A 27,715-nucleotide genomic window follows, 5' to 3' on the forward strand; every position below is an offset into this window, starting at 1 on the left:
GAGTCTTCCTCCGTACCAGCGGGGGGGGGGGCCTGCTGACTGTGGCCTCTGGTGCACGGTGCTCCGAGTGGCCGGAGCATGCTGGGCCCATTAGTTCACCTTGGGCTTGGTGATAGGCCCAAGGTGTCCAAAAAGACCATTGAGGTGGTCCATGGTCCAGGTGGCCCTGCGCATCTGAACCCCCGTAGGATGCACTGTCCGCGTGTGAGGAGGCAGACAGGTGACGCGACAGCCACGGAGGAGCTGAAGTTGATTGGGCCAGGTCTCTGCGCCCATAGAGCTCGCGGTACCGGCGAACGGTACCAGGAACCATGGTGGTATCTGAGCAGGACCGGGACCTGCTACCAGCGCGGTGCCGGGAGGTCGACTGGTGCCTTATATCATCATGCCGGGATCGGCTGCGAGAAGTACGTCGGTGCCGGGATCTGGACCGGTGCCAAGAGTACCACAACGGCAACTGGGATCTCGAGCGGTGCCGCAAGTACGACCAGTACCGTGGAGAACAGTACCAGGACTGCGAGCGGCGCCAGGATCGGGAGCGATGTCGAGGCCGAGAGTGATCGCGGGATCTAGATCGGGACTGACAGTGTTCAGTGGTGCCCGGTGAAGGTGGTCGCACCATGGTGGGCTTGCCCAGCGACTGAATAACCCGCACCGGCAGTGCCGGGAGTTGGGGCAGTTCGGGCTCTGTTAGAGTGATTAGGTTCTGCACCGTGGAGAAGGTCTCCGGCGTGGAGGGCACGACGAGCTCAACCACAGCGCGTGCTGGGGAGCTGGTAGGCACCGGACTCAACGGCTCCTGTGAAACCGGAATCAACAGTGCGGAGACAAGCGGTGCCGCGGCAGTTGACAGTGCCGGTCGGTCCATCTTGGAGATACGCTCCGACTGCGGTGTAGCTGTAGGTGCCGCAGGAGCCTTGTGCTTCTTGCTCCTCGGGGAGAGGGAGCGGTGCCGGCCGGAGAGTTGGGCCAGTGAAGAGTGGTGATGAGGAGCCTTTATCGGTGCCAGGTGGTCCGGTGCGGAAGAGGCACTTGCTCCCGGTGCCGGAGTCGGTGCTGAGGATGGAGGAGTTAAAGCTGCCTCCATCAAAATTTGTTTCAGCCGAATGTCCCGCTCTCTCTTTGTCCGGGGCTTGAATGCCTTGCAGATTCGGCACTTGTCCGCAAGGTGGGATTCGCCGAGGCACTTTAAACAGGAGTCGTGCGGATCTCCTGTGGGCATCAGCCGATGACAGGCTGCTCAAGGCTTGAAGGCTGGTGAACCGGGTATGGGCCCCGGTACCAGGGGAGGAGAAGGGACGAGCCCCTGATCCCCTTTAACTATATACACAACTATAAGAACTATTAACTTAAATATTAACTAGAATTACAGAAAAGAACTATATACACGATACTATACAAACGAGCGAATCGCTAGGGAGGTGGAGATCAGCTAAGCCGCGCTCCACTGTTCCAACGACCGACACGGGCGGTAAGAAGGAACTGAGGAGCAGATGGGCCGGCAGGGGTATATATCAGGCGCCATAGCGGCGCCACTCCAGGGGTCGACCTGCCAACCCACCGAGTGTTGCTAGGGTAAAAAAGTCTCCGACGAACGTGCACGCGGCGCGCACACACCTAACTGGAATGGATATGAACAAGCACTCGAAGAAGAACTACAGTAATTCAAGCATCTTTGCTTCCAGCATCCTTGCACCCTCCTCAGTCTGAATACTCCCAGTCAGTCACCTACGTGTGGAACAATCATAGGGACCAGCACTCCAAGAATTGGCGGTCACTTACCTGTAACTGGATATTCTTTCAGATATGTGGTCCATATCAATATTCCCTTCCATCTCCTTTGCTTCGGATCCTACTGAATTCACAATAAGAAGAACTGGACAGGCATCAGCCCACGCTGCCTCTTATGCCCTGGGTCTGGAGCATAAGGAGAGCTGCCGCACATGTGTGAGACAATGGACACTGCTTGTTAGACTTTACGGACTCAAGTGCATGATGTGCATGCGCACCTACGTGTGGAATACAGATAGGGACCACAGATCTCCAAGAACTTGTACTTACAGGGAAGTAACCTCCATTTTTAAACTCGGATATCTTTGTTGGTAGACCAGTGTTGATTGTAAAATGACCTCTTATAAAACAGATGTTTGTTTTTTACCAGTTCTAGGTGAACTGGAAATTTTTTGAGTTAAAATTTATCTATTAGAGGAGATGCTTTTTTTCCTTTGCAGGTGAAAGTAGAAGCCTCCTGGGATTCCACAGTCCATAACTGCCTTCAGCTCAGTAAAGGAACAGCAACAGATGAAAGGGTTTTCCTTATTGTGAGAGTGACAGTCCAGCTCAGCCATCCTGCAGAAATGCAGCTAGTGCTACGCAAACGTATCTGCGTTAATGTCTACGGGAGACAGGTACATCTTTTCAAACCCTCCAATGAGTTTTGTCTGCCTGTCAAAGTGATGAGAGATCTGAGGCAAAGAGCTTTTGACTTGCTTGACACCAGAGTTCAGTAATTCCTGGCCCCCAGTCCTATGCTCAGACTCTTAGTCTGTGCCTCACTTCACTGCAACATTTTAACACTGGCATGCCCCTTGTTTTGGTGGATTTGATAGGTTACCAACATCGGGTTGAGATGGAGGTGCGTACTTTTAAATGTTTTATGGGAGCTGTGTGTTTGTAATTCTGAGCCTGACAGGTGTCCCTTGAAGAAAAATGAAATTAACAGCAGCCTTCTAAAAAGAGTCTTTAAACAAACTCTTAGCCAGAAGCATCTATAGAACAAAAAGAAATTATAGACTTATAGAAAGAGACCTTCTAAAAATGTTAAAATGTATTACTGGCATGCAAAACCTTAAATCAGAGTGAATAAATGAGGACTCGGCACACCACTTCTGAAAGATTTTCGACCCCGGTCTATAATATATAACTAAATGATTGTTGTATGTAAAGTATATAAGGTTTTGAAAATGTTTAAGAAGCTTCATTTAAAATTAAATTAAAATGCAGAGCCCCCTGGACTGGTGGCCAGGACCCAGGCAGTGTGAGTGCCACTGAAAATCAGCTCTGTGCTGCCTTTGGCACACGTGCCATAGGTTGCCTACCTTTGAACTAGAGGCTTCACGCAGCTAATAATCTGTGTGATAACTTCAGTGTCTTGGAAGATTATTTGATTTTTTTTTCATAGCTTTTGTATGATGCTGCTAAATACGGGAGAGAATTTTTGTTTCAATATCATTAATCTGTATTAAAAGTATTAATCTGGTGAATAGTCTCTCTAATCCCAATCATTTAACACTGGCTGGAGTTTAATAGGTGTTTTGTAGATTAGTGAAATTTGTCTAATTTGACTATGTATCCTAAGTGAAACCTGAATTATGTTTTTCCCGTCAGTAACGTTCACTACATCTGTATCTGGATACTGACCTCTCTCCCAGTCTGAGACATTTAGGGGTATGCTAGCAGCAGTTGTGGTACCTGTTGCCCTCTGTGGCTTTTCAGAACGAGAGTCCCACTTGACCTTTTATTTTCTCCATTTGGCCTGTTCTGCCATGATGGAAGGTGCAGGGGGAGGAACAAATGGAAGGCAGGAGCTCAATGAATGGTCCCATTCAGGGAATGATCCCGAAAATCTTCATTCCTTGATGAAGATGATGGAGCAGGGAGAATTCTGCTCAACACTGCCCCAAAATTTGGCTTTCCATGCCAGCGACAGTATCAAATAAGGTTTGGTGCTGAGCTGCCCCTCTGTTGGCACTGCAGGAGGCAGAGTCTGGAGTGAGGCCAGAAGGGCATGGCCAACCTCCAGGCAGAGCTCTGTGGACACAACTGAGCTACTGATAGTATTTGGAGGGAGAGGGGCACAGCACTAGATGTCTGACTAGGTGTGAAGTCATTCCCAGAAAGGAAACAGTGAAGCAAATTTTCCATTATCTAGAACTGGGGGAAACCCATTTCACAAAAATCATTTGCAGGCTCCATTTATCGTACAGATTGTATTGAGTTTCCAACAAGGCCGATTTCAACCACAAGCTGAATCTATTTGCCAACACACAAATTCAGCCTTCTCACAAGGTTTTTTTAATCCCCAGTGATAACCTTTCCAGGCTGTTCAGACTCAGCAGCATCTTTCAATGACTCATCTCTGCATTAATTCAAGAATCCAATTCTTAACCCTGCGCGACGCCAAGTCAATGACCATGCCCTCTTAAATCATTCTTCATAACGATCTCTTTGGTCAAGAATTTAATGTCTGTACATGTCAATATTCAAGAAAAGTCACCCTGGGCTCTCCAAAAAAAAAAAAAGGATTGGCTGGTTCAAGATTTTGTTTTTTAGTTAAGAGATCACCTTGCTGCGTAGAAAGATAATCCCCTTTTTACATCTGTAATGAAGACAGAAATAACTGGTTTTTGTCTTTATTTGGACTAACGTCTTTTGAATGCTGCCTGCTTGTTTTGCCTGTTCTGTTATTTGCCATATACAAATATTTGCTTCTGTTGAAAATGTTATTTTAAAACACCTTTTAAAAAAAAAAGAAAAAAACTGAAACAACCATTTTTTTCCCCTTTTCCTTCTTCCTCTCTAGGGTTTTGCACAGAGCTTCCTGAGAAGAATGTCTCCCCGAAGTTCCATTCCTGGCTGTGGAGTCACCTTTGAGATAGTCTCTAATATTCCAGAGGTGAATAACTAGGAATTGAAAATATCTGAAACTGTCAGAGGGTCACCAACTTCTTGAAATCTCACATCTGTTAGAATTTTCATTGCCTATTGTTGCTACAACTAATAACTAAGATTCCTAGAACAGAAAGAGATTAGACAAATTGTTTTTTTTCCCACTTTCCCCATTTGGCAGCAATCTGCATTGTTTACCCTGTTTAGTCAGTTTTCCCTTCTTGTTTGTGTGAGTCTTTCGTACAGCAATGGGGAAGAGAAATATTGTAAGAAACCTTGTCCTGGGACCTGGGAGCAGGTTTGGCACCTGACTACATTTACATATTTTTTTTTAAATATAATCTAAATTTCAAGTTGAGGCTGTCCCTTAATAAATAACGCCTTGCTTTTTAACCCTTCAAGCACTGAGCCTCACCATACTTTCCTTCATTGCCTCCACTCTTGCCTTCATTCAGTCAAAACAGATACCCAGTAACAGCCTCCAAGAAAGCACTGCGAGAGACAGACACACCCCTCACACCCAAAGTGCGTCTGAAGCTGTGGTCTCTGTTTTGTCAACTTTCTTCATTTTATTTCCCTTCATATGATAGCTTAGTATGTTGTAGGGAGCAGGCAAAGACCCAAATGTGGCTGACTTTAGTGTTATAAAATATCTGAAGACAGACATTTTACTCCTGGGGGAATTCTGTGCATAATATATGAAAATTCTGCATATTTTATTTGTCAAAATAATACAATATAATCAGACCAGTTTCAATTATTTTAGTAATTTATTTAAAAATACCTGTCAGCAAGTATGTCTGTAACAATAAAGAAAACAAAAAAGACTAAGGAAATGTTTTTGACAAATAGATTTCTTACTAGGCATATTAGTACAGAACTTTGAGTAATAATTCATTTAAACTACAATACAAAACCATATTTCCCGCACCCCTCAGAAGCAGTGCAAAGGCTTGGGAGAGTCAGGGGTAATGGAAGAGCTGAGGGAGAAGGAAGTAATTGCTGGGAAAGAACCCGGGAGTGAACCTGGAAGGTTGTGAGGTGTGGGTGGGAGAAGTATGGAACAGGTTTTTGTGGAGAGAGGGATTGTTAGGGAGTTGGGGAGCTTTTTCCATGCAGACCCTGGCTGATCTCAACCTCTCTCATTTAATTAGGCACATCTGCACCCACACTTCCTCCTATACCCATGTGGCTCTGCACCCTCACTCAGCCAGGCATGGCTGCCACATCCCCATGAGGCAGTGCACTCCCCCTCCCCTTGTCCCCAAGTGGCCCTGCACCCCCACTCCCACTCAATGTTGTCACACCACTAGCTCCTGTGTCCCCACCCCAGTTTGTCATTCTTCCTCCCCCCTCACCCAACTAGCCCTTCCGAACTCCAGTCTGGGTGATCACCACCTCCAGCAGCTCTGGGTGCCCTGCTCTCTTCCCCCGCCCCCCCATCTCATGCCTTCTCACCTGGCGATACAGGCAGGGTATTGTGAGGAAGGCAGCCTCTGCCCCCTCCCTCTCCATGGCTGCCTGCTCGACCGTGTGAGTCAGCTGCCCTCTCTTCTGGCACCACATTAGCCCCTGGCGAGCAAAAGGTATAATTGCAGCATGACCCCTCTTGTGGCTTCCCTTCACTCCCTCGAGTCCCCGTCAGAGTCAATTATTCTGCAGGGAGAAAAATATTTATGAGAGACGTTAATGCTGCGCTTGCGCAGTGGTGCAGAATTCCCCCATGAATAGCGTTTACATTGCTTGATGGTGATATCTCCCCATGAAACTCTGCTGACAAGAAAAGAGAACCATAACTGCATTTACAGGTGAAGGGTCGGACTCATCAAAAACAATAGAAGCACTCATCTGGCTTCTATGTTGCAGGAGCTGCTAAAAAGTCTTTGTTGGGGATTCCTGCATGTGCTACAGAAGTAGATTAATTTCTTCTCTAATTTAGGGGAAGATTCAATGTTTAATCAACATCATCCATTTTTTAAAGCCTTCCTGTGGTCTGCACAGGAAAGAGATGTGCTGTTTTTTGGTTGGTTGGCTGTATTTTGGGTTGTTTTTTTTTTCAATAGGAAATATTTCCTTTAAAATAGGCAGCCTTTCTTTCCTTCTTCTCAGGATGCTCAGGGAGCTGAGGAGCGGGAAGCACTAGCAAGGATGGCAGCTAATGTTGAAAACGCAGCTTCGGCTGACTCAGAAGCCTATATTGAAAAGTATCTGCGGAGTGTGCTGGCAGTGGAGAACATTCTCACCCTGGATCGCCTTCGCCAGGTGTCTCTTTTTTTCCAATGCCAGAGTTGACATCAGTGAATATACTAACTGAGAACACTGTTGTGATAGAAATCTTTTTATAAGTGCATGCAATGGCTTAATAAACAAGAGGGTCACTTCAGTCTATGGCTCAGCTCTTCAGAGTGTCATGTGACAGACATCCAAGGAAGCTAGTGCAGGAAGCTATTTAGTTACTCCTTCTAAATTGTATGCAGTACGGGTGGGATTGAAGACTTGATATGAGTTTCATTGTTCATTCTGGGTTTCTCTGTGTGTTTTAAAATACACTGGGCACTGCCAGAATTGTATTTCAGAAAAGATAGTTTTGTGTGGAGTTGGCTTTAAAATTAAACCCAGAGTTTCAGAAAGCAAGTTTTCTGAAGTGATTGGCAAACCTTGTGTCATCTTGTACGTGCTATGACCAAGCCTGTTCTACCAATAAGTGAGACATTGATTAGGTTACTAAGTATTGTAACTTGATGTGTTTGCCAGGAAAAATGCAGGAGAGGGACCCATTTATGGAAAATTGTATTTCTGGGTATAAGTTATGCAAGCAAGAGAGATAAAGGTATCCAAAACAAATCTGAGCATGTACTTACCCTCTATAAATTAACAATAAAGTGCGCTTCACTCTTAAGTATTGAAAGCAAGTTCTCTGTCAAATATAATTACTTTCAAGGATTAAAATAAGAGCTCAGATAGGAAAAGGAGTCTCACTGTTCACATTTGTTAGAGATATAGCCCTCTCATAGATGCAGGGCTATAGATGCTCAGTGACCTTCTAAAGATTATATAAAATTCTGGCCTACCACTGAGCAAACAGTTACTAGTGGACCAAACTTGCCCACTCCCTGTAGACTTCCTACTATCAGCATACAATATGAGACATTAAAAATTAAATTATGAAGTCTCCTTTCTTCTATGGTGCATTAGGGCTATATAGAAATATTTTCATGTACTGTATCTGCAAAACTACACTTGGATCACGGTTTAGATGCTTGTAAAATGTTTCTGTCCTGATATCTTTACTGGTCTGCAGGAGGTTGCGGTGAAAGAGCAGTTAACGGGGAAAGGAAAACTTAACAGGAGGAGTCTGAGCTCTCCCAATGTCAATCGGGTAAGTATGCCACAGTTGCATCAATAGATCCATGAGAAGGGCAGACCATACAACTGACAGGGCCCTAAGCTATCCAGATGGGAGAATAAAATGATGAGTTGCCTCTGGTCTGATCCCCCAATTTAAGCGAGCACGTGAATTCCTGAGCAGAGACAAAACCCAGAAATTTCCATATCCTGATCACATAGGCTAGTGTTCTAAACACCCAGACCTATGCAGACTATGTAAAAATAGCCATGTGACATGTACTTCTCTACACACTACTGTTTTGTGAAACATGGAAGGTTTTTCATCCAATTATCAAGTTAATATTTTGTGCTTACAACTTTTTGTCTGAAGATCTCAAGGCATGTTATAAATACTAATACTAATGAATTAAGCCTCATGCATGCCTGAGTTGTAGAAATTATTATATTTTCTGTTTAACACATGAAGGAACTGAGACTGAGATTTTAACTTGACCAAGATCACAAAGGAAATCTCTGGCAGAGCTAGGGATAGAACCTAAGGGTCCAATCAGTGGAAATTCTGCCATAGACTTCAGTGGGGACAGCAGTTCACCGTAAACTGCTTGACTCCCAGTTTGTGCTATAACTGCAAGGCCATCATTCCTGCTTTTATGTATTTTCAAGACACATTTACTAGAGGTACTTAACATTTTGCAGAAACTACTCTGTTTTTACTTTAACCATTTCAGATATCTGGAAGCCGTCAAGATTTAGCTCCCCCGTACAACCTTGGCGGTCACAAGGTAAATATTTAAAGCAATTTGTGGCCTTTGGAGAGATGATTAGGGAGAATCTCCTCTTCCTTTTTTTGGTGTATGGCCCCAGAATCAATCCCATCACAGACTATAAAAAAAAATATCATTGGGGCATAGTTCAACAGTAATCTTGTTTAAAGATCAAAGAATTACTTTTGAGAGATTTTGCAAGGCCTAGCTAGACGACAGGGCCTTCCCATGACCTGCATAGTTCGAGTGTGTGCATAAATATATATATATATGCATATGGAGAATAGGGGGTGAGAGAGGAGTTTTAATGCAGTGATATGAAGAAATCGAGTTTTCATATACCGTCTAGCATCGATAGTTAAATATCTGTTCCATGTAGGAAATGCTAAAACATCTGCAAGTAATGAATTGCTTATAGCCGCATCCATAGAAATGTCCCACAGTTTCTCATTAAAATACTGTACTTCATTTAAGCATTGAGAGAAAAATTCATCATCTGAATTTTCACTGTTTTTTGTTTCCCACTCCCTCCCCGCTTCCTCTCATGATATCCCACATTGCGTGCTTCAGAGTCCAAAGGTCCCAGCAGAGGTAACAAATGCATTAGGTCCACCTAATGAGTGAGATAAAATTATTATCCCACTATAGTTACTATATTGTTCTTACTTTAAATTCCTTTGCTTTAAAATATTTCTGCTTTGAAAATACAGCCATTATGCCTCATTTTCATAAGAACGGCCATACTGGTCTCTCTAGTGCCCAATGCCCATACTTCAGAGGGAATGAACCAAACATGACAATTATCGAGTGATCCATCCCCTGTCATAGACTCATAGACTCATAGGTCAGAAGGGACCAATATGATCATCTAGTCTGACCTCCTGCACAAGGCAGGCCACAGAACCCTACCCATCCACTTTTATAACAACCCCTAACCCAGGACTGAGTTATTGAAATCCTCAAAATTGGTTTGAAGACCTCAAGCTGCAGAGAATCCACCAGCAAGCGACCCATGCCCCACGCTGCAGGGGAAGGCGAAAAACCTCCAGGGCCCCTGCCAATCCGCCCTGGAGGAAAATTCCTTCCCGACCCCAAATATGGCGATCAGCTAAACCCTGAGCATGTGGGCAAGACTCACCAGCCAGCACCCAAGAAGGAATTCTCTGCAGTAACTCAGTTCCCATCCCATCCAACATCTCCCCGCAGACCATTGAGCGGACTTATCTGGTGATAATCCAAGATCAGTTGCCCAAATTAAACTATCCTATTATAACATCCCCTCCATATACTTATCAAGCTTAGTCTTAAAGCCAGAAAAGTCTTTTGCCCCCACTGCTTCCCTCGGAAGGCTGTTCCAGAACTTCACTCCCCTAATGGTTAGAAACCTTCGTCTAATTTCAAGTCTAAACTTCCTTATATCTAGTTTGTACCCATTCGTCCTCGTGCCTACATTAGTACTAAACTTAAATAATTCCTCTCCCTCCCTAACGTTAACCCCCCTGATATATTTATATAGAGCAAGCATATCCCCCCGCAGCCTTCTTTTGGCCAGGCTAAACAAGCCAAGCTCTTTGAGTCTGCTTTCATAAGGCAGGTTTTCCATTCCTCGGATCATCCTAGTAGCCCATCTCTGGACCTGTTCCAGTTTGAATTCATCCTTCCTGAACATGGGACACCAGAACTGCACACAATATTCCAGATGGGGTCTCACCAGCGCCTTATATAACGATACTAACACCTCCTTATCCTTGCTGGAAATACCTCGCCTGATGCATCCTAAAATCGCATTTGCTTTTTTAACAGCCGTATCGCATTGTCGGCTCATAGTCATCCTGCTATCAACCAATACCCCAAGGTCCTTCTCCTCCTCTGTCGCTTCCAACTGATGCGTCCCCAACGTATATCTAAAATTCTTATTATTAATCCCTAAGTGCATGACCTTGCACTTTTCACTATTGTATTTCATCCTATTACTATTACTCCAGTTTACAAGGTGGTCCAGATCTTCCTGAATAGTATCCCTGTCCTTCTCCGTGTTAGCAGTACCCCCCAGCTTTGTGTCATCCATTCCCAGAGCATGGGGTTGCATCTCTGACCATCTTGGCGAATAGCCATTGATGGACCTATTCTCCATGAATTTATCTAGTTCTTTTTTGAACCTAGTTATGACCTTCACAGCATCTCCTGGCAACAAATTCCACAGTTTGGCTGTGTTTTGTGCCTTTTCTTTTAAACCTGTCACCCATTAATTTCATTGGATCGCCCCTAATTCTTGTGTTATGAGAAGGAATAAAACTCTCCGTACCATTTATGATTTTATAGACCTTTGTCATATTCCTGCCTTAGTCATCTCTTTTCCAAGCTGAAAATTCCCAGTTCTTAATCTCTCATACAGAAACTGTTCCATACCCTTAATCATTTTTGTTGACCTTCTCTGTACCTTTTCCAATTCTAATATATCTCTTTTGAGATGGGGTGACCAGAACTGTATGCAGTATTCATGGTATGGGCATACCATGAATTTATATAGTGGCATTATGATATTTATTGTCTTCTTATCTCTCTCTTTCCTAATGGTTCCTAATACTCTGTTTGACTGCCACTTCACACTGAGCAATGTTTTCAGAGAACTATCCACAATGACTCCAGGAGCTTTTTTGAGTGGTAACAGCTAATTCAGATCCCATCACTTTGTATGTGTAGTTGGGATTATGTTTTCCAATGTGCTTTACTTGGCATTTATCAACATTATTTGTATGGGCCATTTTGTTGCCTCGTCACCCAGTTTTGTGAGATCCCTTTGTACAGTAACTGTTTGCTCCCTGTTTGGGGCTTAACTATCTTGAGTAATTTTGTATCACCTGCAAATTTTGCCACCTCACTGTTTACCCGTTTTTCCAGATCATGTAAGAATATGTTGAACAGCACAAGTCCCGGGACAGATCTTTGGGGGACCCTGCCATTTATATCTCTCCATTGTGAAAACTAACCTTTTATTCCTACCCTTTATTTCTTGTCTTTTAACCAGTTATTGATCTATGAGAGGATCTTCCCTCTTATCCCATGACAGCTTACTTTGCTTAAGAGTCTTTGGTGAGGGACTTTATCAAAGTCCTTCTGAAAAGTCCAAGTACACTATATCCACTGGCTCACCCTTTTGTACATGTTTGTTGACCCCCTCAAAGAATTCTGATAGATTGGTGAGGCATGATTTCCCTTTACAAAAGCCATCTAGACTCTTCCCCAACAAATTATGTTCATCTGTGCATTCATGCTACACTGATGCCAATGAGTAACTCAATCGAAAACAGCAGTGTTATATCAACATGAAACTGTTGTAACTGAGAGGAGACTGAGCCTGTTGGATGCATCTTTCTTTTTATGTTGTCACAAAGCTCCAGCTGTTCAGGTACAGCTGTTTCATAGTTTCGTAGAAATGTGTAACTTGTGGCATGGTAAAGTGATCCACAGGCCTCCTCTTACTAGTTGAAACTAACTAGATGGGCATGAAACAAGCAGATGTGTTACAATCCTGTAATAGCAGCTAGGCAATGAATTAGAAGACATCACAGGTCTTTTCTACATCTAACCTCTGAGATTCTGTAAGATTTCCATGGAGTAGTCTTTCATTTTTAGTATCCAGATGGCTTGCTCTCCCTCACCCTCACTCACTTTCATTGGGCTGGGGTAGGGGCTTGGGATGGAGGAGGGGGTGTGGACTCTGGGATGAGGCCAGAGATGAGGGGTTTGAGGTGCAGAAGGGGGATCTAGGTTGCAGGAGTGGGGCTCGGGGCTGGGGTTTGTGTGTGAGGGCTCTGGACTGTGGGGGCGGGCTCTGGGCTAGGCCTGGGGATGAGGACTTTGAGATGGAGGGGTGGGGGGTGTTCAGGGCTGGGGCAGGGGGTTGGGGATCGGGGTTGGGGTGCGGGCTTACCTGGGGCAGTTCTTGGTCAGCGGGGGGGTGGGGGGGAGCATAAGGCAGGCTGACTGCCTGTCCTGACACCGCGTTGCGCTTGCCCCAGAAGCAGCGAGCAGATCCGCTGCTAGTAGGTGGGGGGACAAGAGATTTCACGTGCTGCTCTCGCCTGCCATAGTCACTGCCCAGCCAATGGGAGTTCAGAGCTGGTGCTTGGGGGGGGGTCAGTGTGTGGAGGCCCATCGCCCCCCCCCCGCCTAGCAGCTGGACCTGCTGGCGGCCCAGTCAGCGGTGCTGACCGGAGCTGCCAGGGTCCCTTTTCGACCAGGTGTTCCAGTCAAAAAACAGACACTTGTGGGCTTCATATTTTTTTAACGATGCATTATAGAATTAAGCCATCCAGTAGGGATAAGGAGGAGGGAGACACCACTGTCCTAACATCAGAAGACAATAGTTACTCCAGCTTTATACCCTGATAACAGAGCTGCATTTGGTCCTATCTCTGTCTCTGAGTTACATCTGCTTACTTTAGAGAGGACAAGCCAATTTTCTACTACAGAGCTGATATGGTTTTTGGGGAGAGAGAAGAATTCTATTATAGCTTACACATCAATACAAGTGCCAGATGAGTTAATGATTTTAGAATCTTTCACTGGCGATATAAGATACATCTGGATTTTTAGATCCCAAGTCACTTGCACCAGCTGTTAACTCTGGGTTTTTTTGTCTTGTAAATTGAGCAAATTGGATATGGAGTCAATAAGAGGGACCAAATATGGAGTCTGATCCATTTTACAGTCATTCCTCCAATTATAACCACACAGTGATAAAATTCTTTACAAGTCAGCCCTAAAATATGTTGTTAATGATATTCATTCTATCCTGGTCATGTCTGTGTCCCTTTGAAATCTGTGGAAAGCTGCTGCCTGTGTTGTATCTCAAAGGCGTGTGGGAAGGCAGGGCCACTTGAGCCTAACCCCCAATTGGCACCAGTGATAGTTCTCTAGGTTGTATCAAAGTAGATCAATGCAAATTAGTGCACTCTCCGATTTATTAGAGCAGACAGGGATAGGAATGGGTTATGGTAGTACTTAAAAACAGTGATTACTTTTTCATCAAGTTCTTTCTAAAAGCCTTGGATAGATGAGACACTAAGGCTTTCATTTCTGTGGTCTAGTGGCAGCATTTTAACAGCCTGCCAACTGGGAAAAATAGCTGAGGCTGGTGAAGCCTAGAGAACACTTTTAGGGAATAACTCCTGTGCACATTGGGGCTGACTCCAAATAAGCTGCTTAGAATTCTTTCTGGAGGATAGAGTGCTACATTGTCAAGTACCAGCAAAGAAGAAAGCAAGCAGTGGGAAAATATTCCAGAAATCAGTGGGACATTTTAGAAACAACCTTGTATCAAAACATGGCAGGGAACATGTGTTCTTCCAGTGGCCATTTTTGATTTGCTAAATTAAGTCTAGTATCAGAGGGGTAGCCGTGTTAGTCTGGATCTGTATGGCTGATCTGGTTAGGTCCTGTGATGGTGTCGCTGGTGTAGATATGTGGGCAGAGTTGGCATCGAGGTTTGTTGCATGGATTGGTTCCTGAGCTAGAGTTCCTATGGTGCGGTGTGTAGTTACTAGTGAGAATATGTTTCAGGTTGGCAGGTTGCCTGTGAGCGAGGACTGGCCTGCCATCCAAGGCCTGGGAAATAAGACAGGAGATCTACAAAATAAGACAGGAGATCCACTAAAGTAAGACAGGAGATCTTCATTACTCACTTCACCTCTCTGCAAAGGAAAAAGGACTGTAAGCTATCTAAACTCCTACCTGCCTCATGGGGCCACAACTGTGTTACCCTCAACCCACCCAGCAATATCGTCAATCTATCCAACTACACACTCAGCCCAGAAGAAAAGTCTGTCCTATCTCAGGGACTCTCTTTCTGCCCTGCCACCCCCACCAACATGATACAGTTCTGCGGTGATCTGGAAGCCTACTTTCACCGTCTCCAACTCAAAGAATATTTTCAGGACAACACTGAACAGCGCACTGATACACAGATACCCTCCCACCAACAGCACAAGAAGAAGAAATCCACATGGACTCCTCCTGAGGGTCGAAATAACAGTCTGGTCCTATACATTGAATGCTTCCACCGACGTGCACAGGCAGAAATTGTGGAAAAACAACATCGCTTGCCTCATAACCTAAGTCGTGCAGAACGCAATGCCATCCACAGCCTCAGAAACCACCCAGACATTATCATCAAAGAGGCTGATAAAGGAGGTGCTGTTGTCATCATGAACAGGTCTGACTACTAAAAGGAGGCCGCCAGACAACTCTCCAACACCAAATTCTACAGGCCACTTCCCTCAGTTCCCACTGAGGAAAACACTAAGAAACTGCAACATCTACTCAGGACACTTCCTACACTAACACCGGAACAAATCAACATACCCTTAGAGCCCCGACCAGGGTTATTCTATCTACTACCCAAGATCCACAAACCCGGAAATCCTGGACGCCCCATTATCTCGGGCATTGACACTCTCACTGAAGGACTGTCTGGATATATGGACTCTCTACTCAGACCCTATGCCATCAGCACTCCCAGCTATCTCCATGACAGCACTGATTTCCTCAGGAAACTACAGTGCATTGGTGACCTTCCAGAAAACACCATCCTAGCCACCATGGACGTAGAGGCTCTCTACACGAACATCCCCCACACAGATGGAATACAAGCTGTCAGGAACAGTATCCCTGCTGATGCCACAGCACAACTGGCTGCTGAGCTCTGTGCCTTTATCCTCACACACAACTATTTCAAATTTGATGACAATATATATCTCCAGATCAGTGGCACCGCTATGGGCACCCGCATGGCCCCACAATATGCCAATATTTTTATGGCTGACCTGGAACAACGCTTCCTCAGCTCTTGTCCACTCACGCCCCTTCTCTACCTACGCTACATTGATGACATCTTCATCATCTAGACCCATGGGAATGAGACTCTCTGGAAAAATTCCACCACGATTTCAACAGCTTCCACCCCACCATCAACCTCAGCCTGGACCAATCTACACGGGAGGTCCACTTCCTAGACACCACGGTGCAAATAAGTGATGGACACATTAACACCACCCTATACCGAAAACCTACCGACCGCTATGCCTACCTTCATGCCTCCAGCTTCCATCCCGGGCACATCACACGATCCATTGTCTACAACCAAGCACTGAGGTACAATCGCATCCGCTCTAACCCCTCAGACAGAGACCAACACCTACAAAATCTCCACCAAGCATTCTCAAAACTACAATACCCGCACAAGGAAATAAGGAAACAGATCAACAGAGCCAGACGTGTACCCAGAAGCCTCCTACTGCAAGACAAACCCAAGAAAGAAACCAACAGGACTCCATTGGCCATCACATACAGTCCCCAGCTAAAACTCCTCCAACGCATCATCAGGGATCTACAACGCATCCTGGACAACGATCCCACGCTTTCACTGGCCTTGGGTGGCAGGCCAGTCCTCGCCCACAGGCAACCTGCCAACCTGAAACATATTCTCACCAGTAACTGCACACCGCACCATAGGAACTCTAGCTCAGGAACCAATCTATGCAACAAACCTCAATGCCAACTCTGCCCACATATCTACACCAGCGACACCATCACAGGACCTAACCAGATCAGCCATACCGTCACCGGTTCATTCACCTGCATGTCCACCAATGTAATATATGCCATCCTATGCCAGCAATGCCCCTCTGCTGTGTACATCGGCCAAACTGGACAGTCACTACGGAAAAGGATAAACGCACACAAATCAGATATTAGGAATGGCAATATACAAAAACCTGTAGGAGAACACTTCAACCTCCCTGGCCACACTGTAGCAGACCTTAAGGTGGCCATCCTGCAGCAAAAAAACTTCAGGACCAGACTCCAAAGAGAAACTGCTGAGCTTCAGTTCATCTGCAAATTTGACACCATCAGCTCAGGATTAAACAAAGACTGTGAATGGCTTGCCAACTACAAAACCAGTTTCTTCTCCCTTGGTTTTCACACCTCAACTGCTAGAACGGGGCCTCATCCTCCCTGATTGAACTAACCTCATTATCTCTGTCTTGCCTGCATATATATACCTGCCCCTGGAAATTTCCACTACATGCATCTGAGGAAGTGGGTATTCACCCACGAAAGCTCATGCTCCAAAACGTCTGTTAGTCTATAAGATGCCACAGGATTCTTTGCTAAATTAAGTCTGTTGACCTTGGTGTTTAGTCATTTGGCAGTGACCATTGTGGCAGGGTCAGGCCAGATGGATACAGGAGAATGTTAGAAGGCAGATATATTAGTCACAGATTAAGTAGATCCCTTTTCCCTGGGTAAGGTAACGGGCAGTTCCAGAAGCAGAAACTTGCTGGAACCAATTCAGGCAGGCAGGCTAATTAGAACACCTGGAGCCCATTAAGAAGAAACTGCTAGAATCAATTAGGACAGGCTGGCTAATCAGGGATCCTGAGTTTAAAAAGGACCTCAGTTCAGTTTGTAGTGTGCCTGTGAGGAGCTGGGAGCAAGAAGCACTAGGAGCTGAAAGTGGGAAGGCGTATTGCTGGAGAATTGAAGAGTACAAGCATTATCAGACACCAGGAGAAAGATCCTGTGGTGAGGATAAAGAAGGTGTTGGGAGGCGGCCATTTGGAAGTAGCCCAGGGAGTTATAGATGTCGCGCAGCTGTTCCAGGAGGCACTCTAGCCAGTCCACCGGGCCCTGGGCTGGAACCCAGAGTAGACGGTGGGCCCGGGTTCCCCCCAAACCTCCCAACTCCTGATCAGACACAGGAAAAATTGACCTGGACTGTGGGTTCTACCAGAGGGGAAGGTCTCTGGGCTGTTCCCTGACCCACATGGTGAATCTCTGAGGTGAACAAATCCAACAGTAAGCACAGGACCCACCAAGATAGAGGAGGAACTTTGTCACACCATGTACTGTGTACATGGAGCTACAGCTCCTTCAGACAAAGGATGTATAAGCACTTTTCCCTTCCCCTGCCACCTTTCTTGATGGAAACTAAAGTTTCGTGGCCCTGACTCTAACCAGTTGGCATTAGTTACAAATTTAGATGTTTCAGTCAGTAAATGTACAAAACAAGTGAGAGCCATGTCTTAATAAACATATATGAAACTTGGAAACTGCATCAAATTAATATATAATATATTCTTGCATTTTTTCTGTCCATGGTACAAATATCTAAATAGCTTTTGGTCACCGAACAAGTTTATATTCATATTGTATAGTTCTTTTGCCTTCCATTGACAGTTGACCATTCTTTCCCCCCTCCTTTTACCTCTGTACTCTTTGGGGAATACTATTTGGTCCCTTAGGTTCTGTTATTCACTCTATACTGATCTGTTCTGTTGTCAATACACCTCTTAACTCTAACCATTAGAGTTAGCTCCACCTGCCCTAGAATATCTCCTCTTGGATGGCTTGCTGGCACCTCAAAGTCAGTGGGTCATAGTCGTCCTGATTAATCTTGCCTCGTGTCCAAAACTGACAAATCAATGAAGGGCACTTCTGACCCAGGGAATCCTGAGTTGAAAGATGATTCAGCTATTCATAAACTGCATTTGTCCAATGCTCTGATGAGCTGTCCCTGGTACCTCTGTCTCCATAGCTACCAGAAGGCCTCAGATCTTGTCTAGAGGTAGCAAATGATCAGTACAGACCTCCATGGGTCAGTTACTCCTGCTGACTGGCAGAAATGAGCACTATTCTAAGACCCAAATCACCTTTCCTGGTACCATCAAAGCACAGTTCCTTCTTCAAAGGCTGACCTGCAAACTGGATCAGTTCTACTGCCTGATGCATGCTCTTTGGCACAGGCACCATGGCAACTGAGCTCTGGCATCAACCTTTCTATATTGGTACCAGCTACCTCATTACCATCTGCACTGATGGTGTTCTCACTGATGTGAGAGATGAGATCCTCACTGGCCTTGATCTCTGTGGTACCCCTTTCCTCAGTAGCACCTTCTTCAGTACTGTCTGTATTTACGATTTCTGGAGACCTAGCTATCATGCCTGAACTAGAATCTCCTCTTAACTAAATAAATTAGCCCCAACATCTCACATTAAATCATGATCTACTAGGGCCCAAGCAACCTCACTGGCATACTTGAGGAATATTTCTGTATCAGAAATTTGCAGGGCTGTCAGAGGCTCAGTGCATATTGTTATTCAGAACCCTGTTACAGATACCAGTTCTGGTGTCCAGTTTGGTAAGGTGATCCTGCAATCTTTATTTAAGTAGGACTCCAAGCTCCCGCCTCCTTAGGGCGATAAATGCTAGCTGATAACCTAGGGTGGGATTTATGTGGACAAAAACTTGAAAATAAAGTGGTCACTTACGGTAACTGTGGGTTTTTGAGATGTTGTATCCATGTGGATTTCACAACCTGACCTCCTTCCCACTACTGTGGAGTCTTTTAGCTTTGGGGGTTCTGTATTGGCAAAGGAACTGAAGTAGTTGGGCCTGCTCCACCATTTATGTCTGGAGGGGGCAGGTGCACACAAGTCTGTGGTGAGCTGACATCATACCAAAGTGCACATAGGGTGCATGCAACCCTAAATGGAATCCAGGTGAACAGAACTTCTCTAAGAACCCTTACTGTACAGCAAGTCATCGTTCCTCTTCAACATCTTCCTTCCTTTAGTGCAAGCCCTCACTAGATCCTGCCGCTTAGTATCTCCACATTTCATCCCTATCTGCAATGCTAAAATACTAACCCGTTCTCTAATTACTTCTCTCCTTGACTGCTGGGTATCTGCCATAATCCAGTTTCTTTTTCTTTCATCTCTCTTCCTTTCAGCGTATAGAACACAACAAGCAAGGTCATCTTCATTTCTTGCTGATCTTATCTCCTGTCATACTACTAGAACCTATGCACTAGCTTTCCCTTCAGCCCAAAGATCAAGGCCGTCCACATCCATCTCTTCTCATTATCTCCTGCTCTCCCTCCCTTTCATGCAAACTCCAGTCTTGAATGCTACTTTAGAAGGCAACAAAGTCTTCCTAGATTTTTGGGTTAAAAGGTGCCAGTATGATCATCTAGTCAGACCTATGCATAATGATAGAATTTCACTCCGTGATTCTTGCAATTAGCCCTCAGTGGTTGTACGCGGACAAAGGGGTCTGTCAGCATCAATGGGAGCTGATGATGCCCAGCATCTTGTGAGATTGGGCATTCAATTCAACTGAAAACATTTTGGGGTATGGGTTCTGTCCTTAGTTTTGCACATTCTGCGTACTGCGAAGCATTGCATATGCTGGCATGCTGCATAAGTATTAGCAGACCCATGCTCTGCACAATACTTTTGAAAATATAAACTTACTTTTCTTCTAGGGTCGATGGGAGAGCCAGCAAGATATATCCCAAATTTCAACACATTCTGGTAGTGGGATGACCCCATCTCATACATCTTTGTCAGGCTCTGCTGAGCAAAACCATTCCAATGATCCAGGTAACAGCTTTCCCAAAGCTATATCTGCTATGGTAAAAGTTTAGAGTGAAATATTCTATTTGGAACTGCAGGAGAAAAGGGAATAGAGGTAGTCCCTCTGGATGGACAGTTGAATTTCTTTTTTTTTTAAAGAATACTTATTGAGTTCTACCATTGTGCTCTGTACCGTGCAAACACACATTGAGCATCAGTAAGAACTTGACATTCACTGTCCTGAGTATCTGCCTTAACCGTTGTCTTTCTTTACTTTGCTATGGGGAAACTGTAGCTCTGCAAACCCTGGCTGGTATGCAAAGTGTTCAGTGGTGCCCACTGTTTGTGAAGACACTGTCCTTGCCTCCAGAAGCTTAAATTCTTAAATAACAGACAAAGCAATTCAGACGCATAGTAGTATACCATATGTTATGCAAGTAAAATTGCAAAGGCTGCAAAGCTACCAATGTATTAGAAAATAACAAAGAAAGTGCAGATTGTGATGGATATTTTGCATATAGAGCCCAATGTGTAATGGAGGAGTGCGGTGATAAAGTTGTCTGTTTTTATGTTTTTATGCATCTGAAGAAGTGAGCTGTAGCCCACAAAAGCTTATGCTGAAATAAATTTGTTAGTCTCTAAGGTTCCACAAGTACTCCTGTTCTTTTTATGTACAGGTTATAACTAGTGTTTCTCAAGGGGGATGAGAGCAGAGTGACAGCAGTAGAGTAAAGGAACAGGTGTGAGCTGGGAGAGCTGCATGACCCTGGTTATGTACTGATACAGTCAAGATTACTTAATTCTAATCCATGTTGCTATTTCTAGGGTGTGATTTAGTAATCAAGTAACCTTGTAAAAGTTTTGCACTTGCATAGTAATATTTTATCATCTGTGTTGCTTGTTTCTGGATTTTTAAATTCTCCTATTGCAATTCTTAAAGCATTTAGTGTTTCCAAATCCTTGTAGGTATATTAAGCCTTGGCATCCTATGTGAAAGAGGGAGCTCTTACTCCTGTTTTACAAAAGGGCAAACTGAGCCTCGGAGAGTTTGTGACTTGCCCAAGATCACATACTAATTCAGTGGAAGAGCTGGAACTAGGAACGGGAGTCCTGACAGGTCCTTTGTTGTTCTGACCTCTAGTCAACTCCCTCCCTAGGACTGATTACAACATTAGAAGGTTCACAGATGTTCTATTGTGAAAGAACTGAAGCTGTTGATTACACTTTTTTAAAAAAAACTTTGTTGACAGGACTCAGTAGCCTGGCTGCCTCCTACCTGAATCCAGTAAAATCCTTCGTGCCTCAGATGCCAAAGCTGCTTAAGTCTCTCTTTCCTGCTAGAGATGAGAAAAAGGGCAGGCAGACCTCTCCTCTTGCCCAGCAGGTAAAACAAATACACACACACACACACACAGGTGAGCACTGTTATAATGACTTCTGGCAGAAAGCTGTTTGGTGTGTTGCTGCAGGGCAAACCAAGCTTTTAGTCATAGTAAAAGCTTATGTGATACATTTCCCCTCCACAGTATCCAGAGATAGTGGAGCTGTTTTAACTTATTGATACTCTCAGCCCACTTGGCTTTTTAAAAGTGCCAAATGCACTACTAATGTGATTTATGGTAATACCACTTGCAGCAACAATAGTAAAATTTATGAAGTGCACTTAGTGTTGTTTGTATATTGCCAAGTGGAAAATGTAATTCTATTTTTAATTCCTGATTTCATTTCTCATCACTCACCCTTTAGCACCTTTTCCCTCTGACTTGTGCAATGTACTTGGAGCAGTAGTTTTTATTTCTATCCCAGTCTATTCCACAGGCCAGAGATGCAACTCATCTTTTCATATGCTGTGTAAGTCTCCACCTGTTCCAGATTCAGCCCTTGTGCACCAGGTAGCAACCAATGCATAGTCAAATATCAGAAAACATTATCCTTTACTTTAGATAGAGACAAACTTGTTGAAAGTGAGATCTTCAACTTTATAGGCATTATCTTATTTTATATAAATAGCTGGAGTTGTTTAAAAAAAAAAAAGAGCCTCTTCATGGTGTGTGACTCATGTAGTATGAGAGACTTTGCAGGAGTGAAAAGAATAGAGTTCCATGTATTTATTTTAAACAAAAACCTGGAGCCAGATCTTCAGTTGCTATAAATCAATGAAGCTCAGTTTGGCCTATGGTCTGTTAGAGTACTTCTATAATGCAAAAAAAAAAAAAATCCCATGGTAGCGACACTCAGTGCCCAGATCTACAGACTCAGGCTCATGGTACAGCACTAAAAATAGCAGTGTAGACGTTCTGGCTCAGGTCTGAGACCCACCCTACTTACTGGGATTCAGAATCTGAGTTCCAGCCCAAGCAGGAATGTTTTCACAGCTATTTTAGCACTGTAGCATGAAACCCACAAGACTGAGTTCATAGACTCAGGTTCTGAGACTCCCTGATGCAGGGTTGGTTTGTTTTGTTTTTCAGTGTATACATACCCTGAAGTTGGAGGGCTCTGTTGTCCCCTCAGATTTGGTGCTTCAGGCTTAAACTCTCAGGTAGCTAAGAACAACAAATTTAGGTTTAGTTTGAAAATACGCATGGACAGGTAGTGAGAGTGTGTGAAAAGATGTATACTAGAGAGACAAGGTGGGTGAGGTAATATCTTCTATTACCTCACCCACCTTGTCTCTGTAATATCCTGGGACAGACACAGTTACAATGACACTGCGTACGCACACTTTCAGAAATGTTTTCATGAATTTTGTTTAACTTCCATGAAAAGCTTTTTGTGGTAGGGATTCAAACGTTCCTGAGAAATGGAAAATCAGAAAGTAAAATTAACCACATTCTTGTCTTTGTTCAAGCCAAGAGAAATACAGCAAGGAAGTGAAGAGCATAAATGGTGGAAAAATACATTAAAATATTAAATATTCTTTCTTTTTTAACAATCTTAGATGATATAAACACAGATAAGGATGTCTTCAAAAAATAACTTTTTTAATGAGAATGTTCCTCTAAGCGGTCACATTGCATAATGTCTTTTCTCCCTAAAATAATGAAAACAAATTTAAAAAACTGTAGTTTACTCCCAGTTTTTGTCCTAATAATTATGTTTCCACCTGTACGCTACCTTTCATTCAAGAGTGTTCAAGTGCTTTACAACAGCTGTGGCAAGGAGATAACCACTCTGATCTCAGTTTGTTTACCTCTCTGTAAAATGGGGCTATAATAAAACTTAAAGGGCCAAATTTTTAAAAGGAATGTAGGTGCCTAAAAATGTAAATAGGTGCGTAGTGAGATTTGTAAAGATGCCTAAGGACTTGTACACTCAAGGGCACTCAGGCACGTTAATCTGAGTTAACTAAAGGTGTGAATTTTAAATGGGTTAAACACCCTTAAATCCCCATGTGGACATTCCCATTCAGAATTAAAGATAAAATAGCTAAATTAAACTAAACTGAACTAAGGTCACTTTAATTCTCAATGAGAGTGTATACACAGTTCAACGAATCCGCTTAAAATTCACACCTTTCATGAATTTGGATTCATTTTCGAGCTTGTCCCTGGTTAAACAAGCCTTAAGTCAATTGCCGGAAGTTGCACTGAATCAAGGGCAGAGTCAGAATTAGAACTCAGAAGTCCCAATTTCCTAACACCTACTCAAGTTTCTTGTCTGCACTCCCTCCTACAGATCAAGATCAGTTGGTTACGTTATTTGTTTGAAGTAGTTTTTAACTATAAAGCCAGCAGTTTAAAGAAGCTTTGTAATTAAATTATAGCATAATAGAAGTGCTCAGATACCCCAGTGATGGGTGCAGCACAGGGACCTGAATGTGAGAAAATATTATTTCTGACTATAAAAATGCTAATGCAATAAATAGGAATGTATAGAGTTTCTAACATTTGGTTATATTGGAGAGCAACCCAAGGTTTTCCAAGACCATTGGATCAATATAATAAAATGAAATTAATACAAGCTTAATGCTTTTAGTTTTCTTAATGTAACAAATCAGCTGCATTACAAAGTCAGGTCACCTGCTGTCCATAAGAAACACACATATTCTTCATTGCTCTGTCAGTAAATGAACTGAGCTTCCTAATCCCCATTGGGAACCACAATACATAGAAGAAAAAGCAGTAACTGAAGTAGAGCTATAGAGCTAGCTTCCTCCTGTGTTGCACCAACAGATAAATATCAACTGTTGGAGTAAGACTTGTTTTTGAAAACGTAAATGATATTGTAACTCGCATGATCTTACTTGCACTTCATTTGTAATGGGCCTGATATGAACATGATCCTCCTGTGTTAAATGCAGGCTGAAGGAATGTAAACCACAGGCATTGGTGATAAATGACAGTATATTGAGCAGGAGGTGCTACAGGGATCAGTGTCAGGTGTTCAGCTGTAAGCCCTTTTTAATCTGGCAGAGGCAAATGGTAAATTTGCTAACTCCTGCAGATGTTACTGAAGTGAGAGGTGTTGCACATTCCACCAAGTACTAAAACACAATAAAAAGGATATGGCCAGGGAAGAAAACTATATCAAACCTAGAAAAGTACCAGCTGGTGCAGTGGCAGGACAAAACTCTGATGTCCAATGGCAAGGAAGATCATGGAAATGGTGTAATGCCCACAGTGGTAGCAAATGGCCAGCTAGAAAATATTGCTTTAAAAAAAAAAAGGCATAGTGAAATTCCAGTGGCCCTTGCAAAGGAATTTCATCACTTCAAATGATGCATCTGAAGAAGTGAGGTTTTTTATCCACAAAAGTTTATGCCCAAATAAATCTGTTAGTCTTTAAGGTGCTACCAGACTCCTTGTTTTTGCGGATACAGACTAACACGGCTACCTCCGATACATCCCTTAAAAGGGAATTGATGGGCTTCTTTCTGGTACAGAGTGCACCTTGAATATTGCGTGCAGTGAATAGGGTGTCGTATAAATACACAATTATTGTTATCAGAAAGCGATCAACAGATTGGAGGGAATTAGAGAAGAGCAACAAAAATGACTAAAAGGCTGGAGGGATTGATTTACAAGAGAAGAGTAAAATATCTAAACCAGTTTAGCTTCACTAAAGGAAAAATAAAGGGTAAAGATCTGATATGTCTACAAGCATTTGAATGTAAATAATAAAGAGGGAGACTGGTTTCTTAGGAGAGTTCTGGGGAATATAAATAGAAGATGAGAGATGAAATTAAGCAAAGGGAAACTTCAGAATTTTTTGTTGATACTAATTGAAAAGTGAGATCTATTAGACAATAGAGTCTAATAGATTCTGAAAGGAAGTGGAAGGCCTGATCTCAAAAATACAAATCAGTCCACAGACATTAACAAGAAATTGCTTTCAATTACTTGGACATGTGACAGCTTGCACCTTTGTGACACAATATGCCAAGTCATGCCTTGATATTTCCTGCACTGGCTAAGGATAGTTCATACCCTGAACAAACACAACCTGAACAAGCTGGTGTCAGTGCCTTATCAAGTATGAGATTCCCAAGGGGTGGAAAGGCCTACAGAATGCTTGTGCAGGTGTTCCATTCATCCAGGTCTTCTCAACCATCACCATAATGACAGATGCATCTCTGGTAGGTGGGGAGTTCATTTAGGGATCTATACCATTCAGGGCACAGTTACACATCAATCTCCTGGAGGTGAAGGCAGTAAGGAATGCCTGTATCCACTTCCACCCATTTGTCCGCAACAGATCCACAAAAATCATGACAGTGTAGTCAGCATGTTCTATATCAGTTGGCAGGGGGAATGAGATACTCCTCTTTGTGCTGAAGCAGTGAGGCTATGGAACTGGTGTATAGCCAACCACGTCCTAATTTCAGCAGCCTGCTTCCTGGGCATACAAACACTAAAGCCAATGACCTCAGCAGGCACGTCTTCCAGGACTACAAATGGGAGTTCGACTCTCGGATTCTCAATCACATTTTCATGACTTGAGGAATTCCAAAAGTGGATCTCTTTGCCACAATTACGAACAGAAAATGCAAACTATTTTGTTTGAAAGGGGGTTTGGGCCCTCACTCACTGGGAGATGCTTTCCTCATTTGTGGATGAGAAGCCTTCTGTGTGCATTTCTTCCAGTGGCCCTAAGACTGAAAGTGGTAAACAAGATCAAGCAAGACAAAGCCAAGATCATAATAATAGTTCAAATGTGGCCCAGACGACCCTGGTACTCTTCCTGGTGTGTCCAGCTATGAGTCTTTCCTCCATTTCTAACCTTCCCCCCGCCCCCAAGATACCAGTCAGAATCTGTCCCAACCTGGGAATTCTTCACCTCCAGGCTTGGTTAATGAATGGTTCGCAGAAATAGAGATTTCCTGTTCTGCAGAGGTATAGCAGATGTTATTAAATAGTAGGAAAAGATCTATGCATCATACTTACTTGCAGAAATGGAAAAGATTTCACCACAGATGTGATCAGTGACATCCGTTGTCCGTTCATTCTTCACTTTCTGCTGCCCTTGAGTATCTCCTGGAATTAGTCAGAATTATCTATGAGTTCTGTCAGGGTTCACTTGGTGGTTCTCAGTCTTTCATTCCCCAATTGAGAGATTCTCAGTGTTTGCTCACTCACCATGACAAAATTCATTATGGGATTGAGGAACCTTTATCCTTATATTAGAGAACCCACTCCTGTATGGGATTTAAGCTTCATACTCAAATTTTCTTATGACATCCCCTTTCAAATCTATTCCCTTCTTCACCTATCCATGAAAATGGCTTTCTTGGTGGCCATCACTTCTGCTCGAAGAGTTCGGGAAATGGGATCTTTATTATTGGATCCCGTCTTTACAGCAGGGGTTGGCAACCTTTCAGAAGTGGTGTCTCGAGTCTTCTTTTATTCACTGTAATTTAAGGTTTCACGTGCCAGTAATACATTTTAACATTTTTAGAAGGTCTCTTTCTATAAGTCTATAATATATAACTAAACTATTGTTCTATGTAAAGTAAATAAGTTTTTAAAAATGTTTAAGAAGCTTCATTTAAAATTAAATTAAAATGCAGAATCACCCACCACCCCCCGGGACTGGTGACCAGGACCCGGGTAGCGTGAGTGCCACTGAAAATCAGCCCGTGTGCCGTCTTTGGGACTCATGCCATAGGTTGCCTACACCTGCTTTACAGTGTCCCTGAAAGGTAGTCTCATCACATTCACATCCTAAACTTCTATCTAAGGTATTATTTGAATTTCATATCAATCAAGTCATCCATCTCCCAGTTTTCTTCCTGAAACTGCACCAGAGAAGGAAGGATGCTGCCTTACATACCCTAGGCATCAGGTGGGTGTTGGCCTTTTATTTGAGCAGAACCAGATCATTTAAAAAAGTCTCCAAGACTGTTTGTGTCAATAGCTGACAGGTCCAAATGTCCACAGTCTCCATGTAGAGACTTGCCAGATGGATTTCAGGGTGTATTATTTCTTATGAATATGCCAGTTTACCTCTTCTTAGAGTATTAGCCCATTCCATGAGGTCTGTCTCTACCTCTCTCACATTGTTCACACTGCTGA

General features: G+C 43.6%; 1 protein-coding gene across 1 annotated transcript in view; it reads left to right on the top strand.

Moving 5' to 3' along the window:
* KIF13B (kinesin family member 13B) overlaps positions 1-27,715 on the top strand; it is a 219,732-nt gene that overhangs the window by 171,049 nt on the left and 20,968 nt on the right. Inside the window, exons 31-37 of the mRNA XM_050948701.1 lie at positions 2,232-2,408; positions 4,583-4,675; positions 6,778-6,930; positions 7,970-8,047; positions 8,745-8,798; positions 20,111-20,228; positions 21,452-21,585. Coding sequence (XP_050804658.1) covers positions 2,232-2,408; positions 4,583-4,675; positions 6,778-6,930; positions 7,970-8,047; positions 8,745-8,798; positions 20,111-20,228; positions 21,452-21,585 — 807 coding nt within the window. The remainder of the gene's footprint in view (positions 1-2,231; positions 2,409-4,582; positions 4,676-6,777; positions 6,931-7,969; positions 8,048-8,744; positions 8,799-20,110; positions 20,229-21,451; positions 21,586-27,715) is intronic.

This window comes from Gopherus flavomarginatus, chromosome 4 (assembly GCF_025201925.1).
Source record: "Gopherus flavomarginatus isolate rGopFla2 chromosome 4, rGopFla2.mat.asm, whole genome shotgun sequence".
NCBI classification, from domain to species: Eukaryota; Metazoa; Chordata; order Testudines; family Testudinidae; genus Gopherus; species Gopherus flavomarginatus.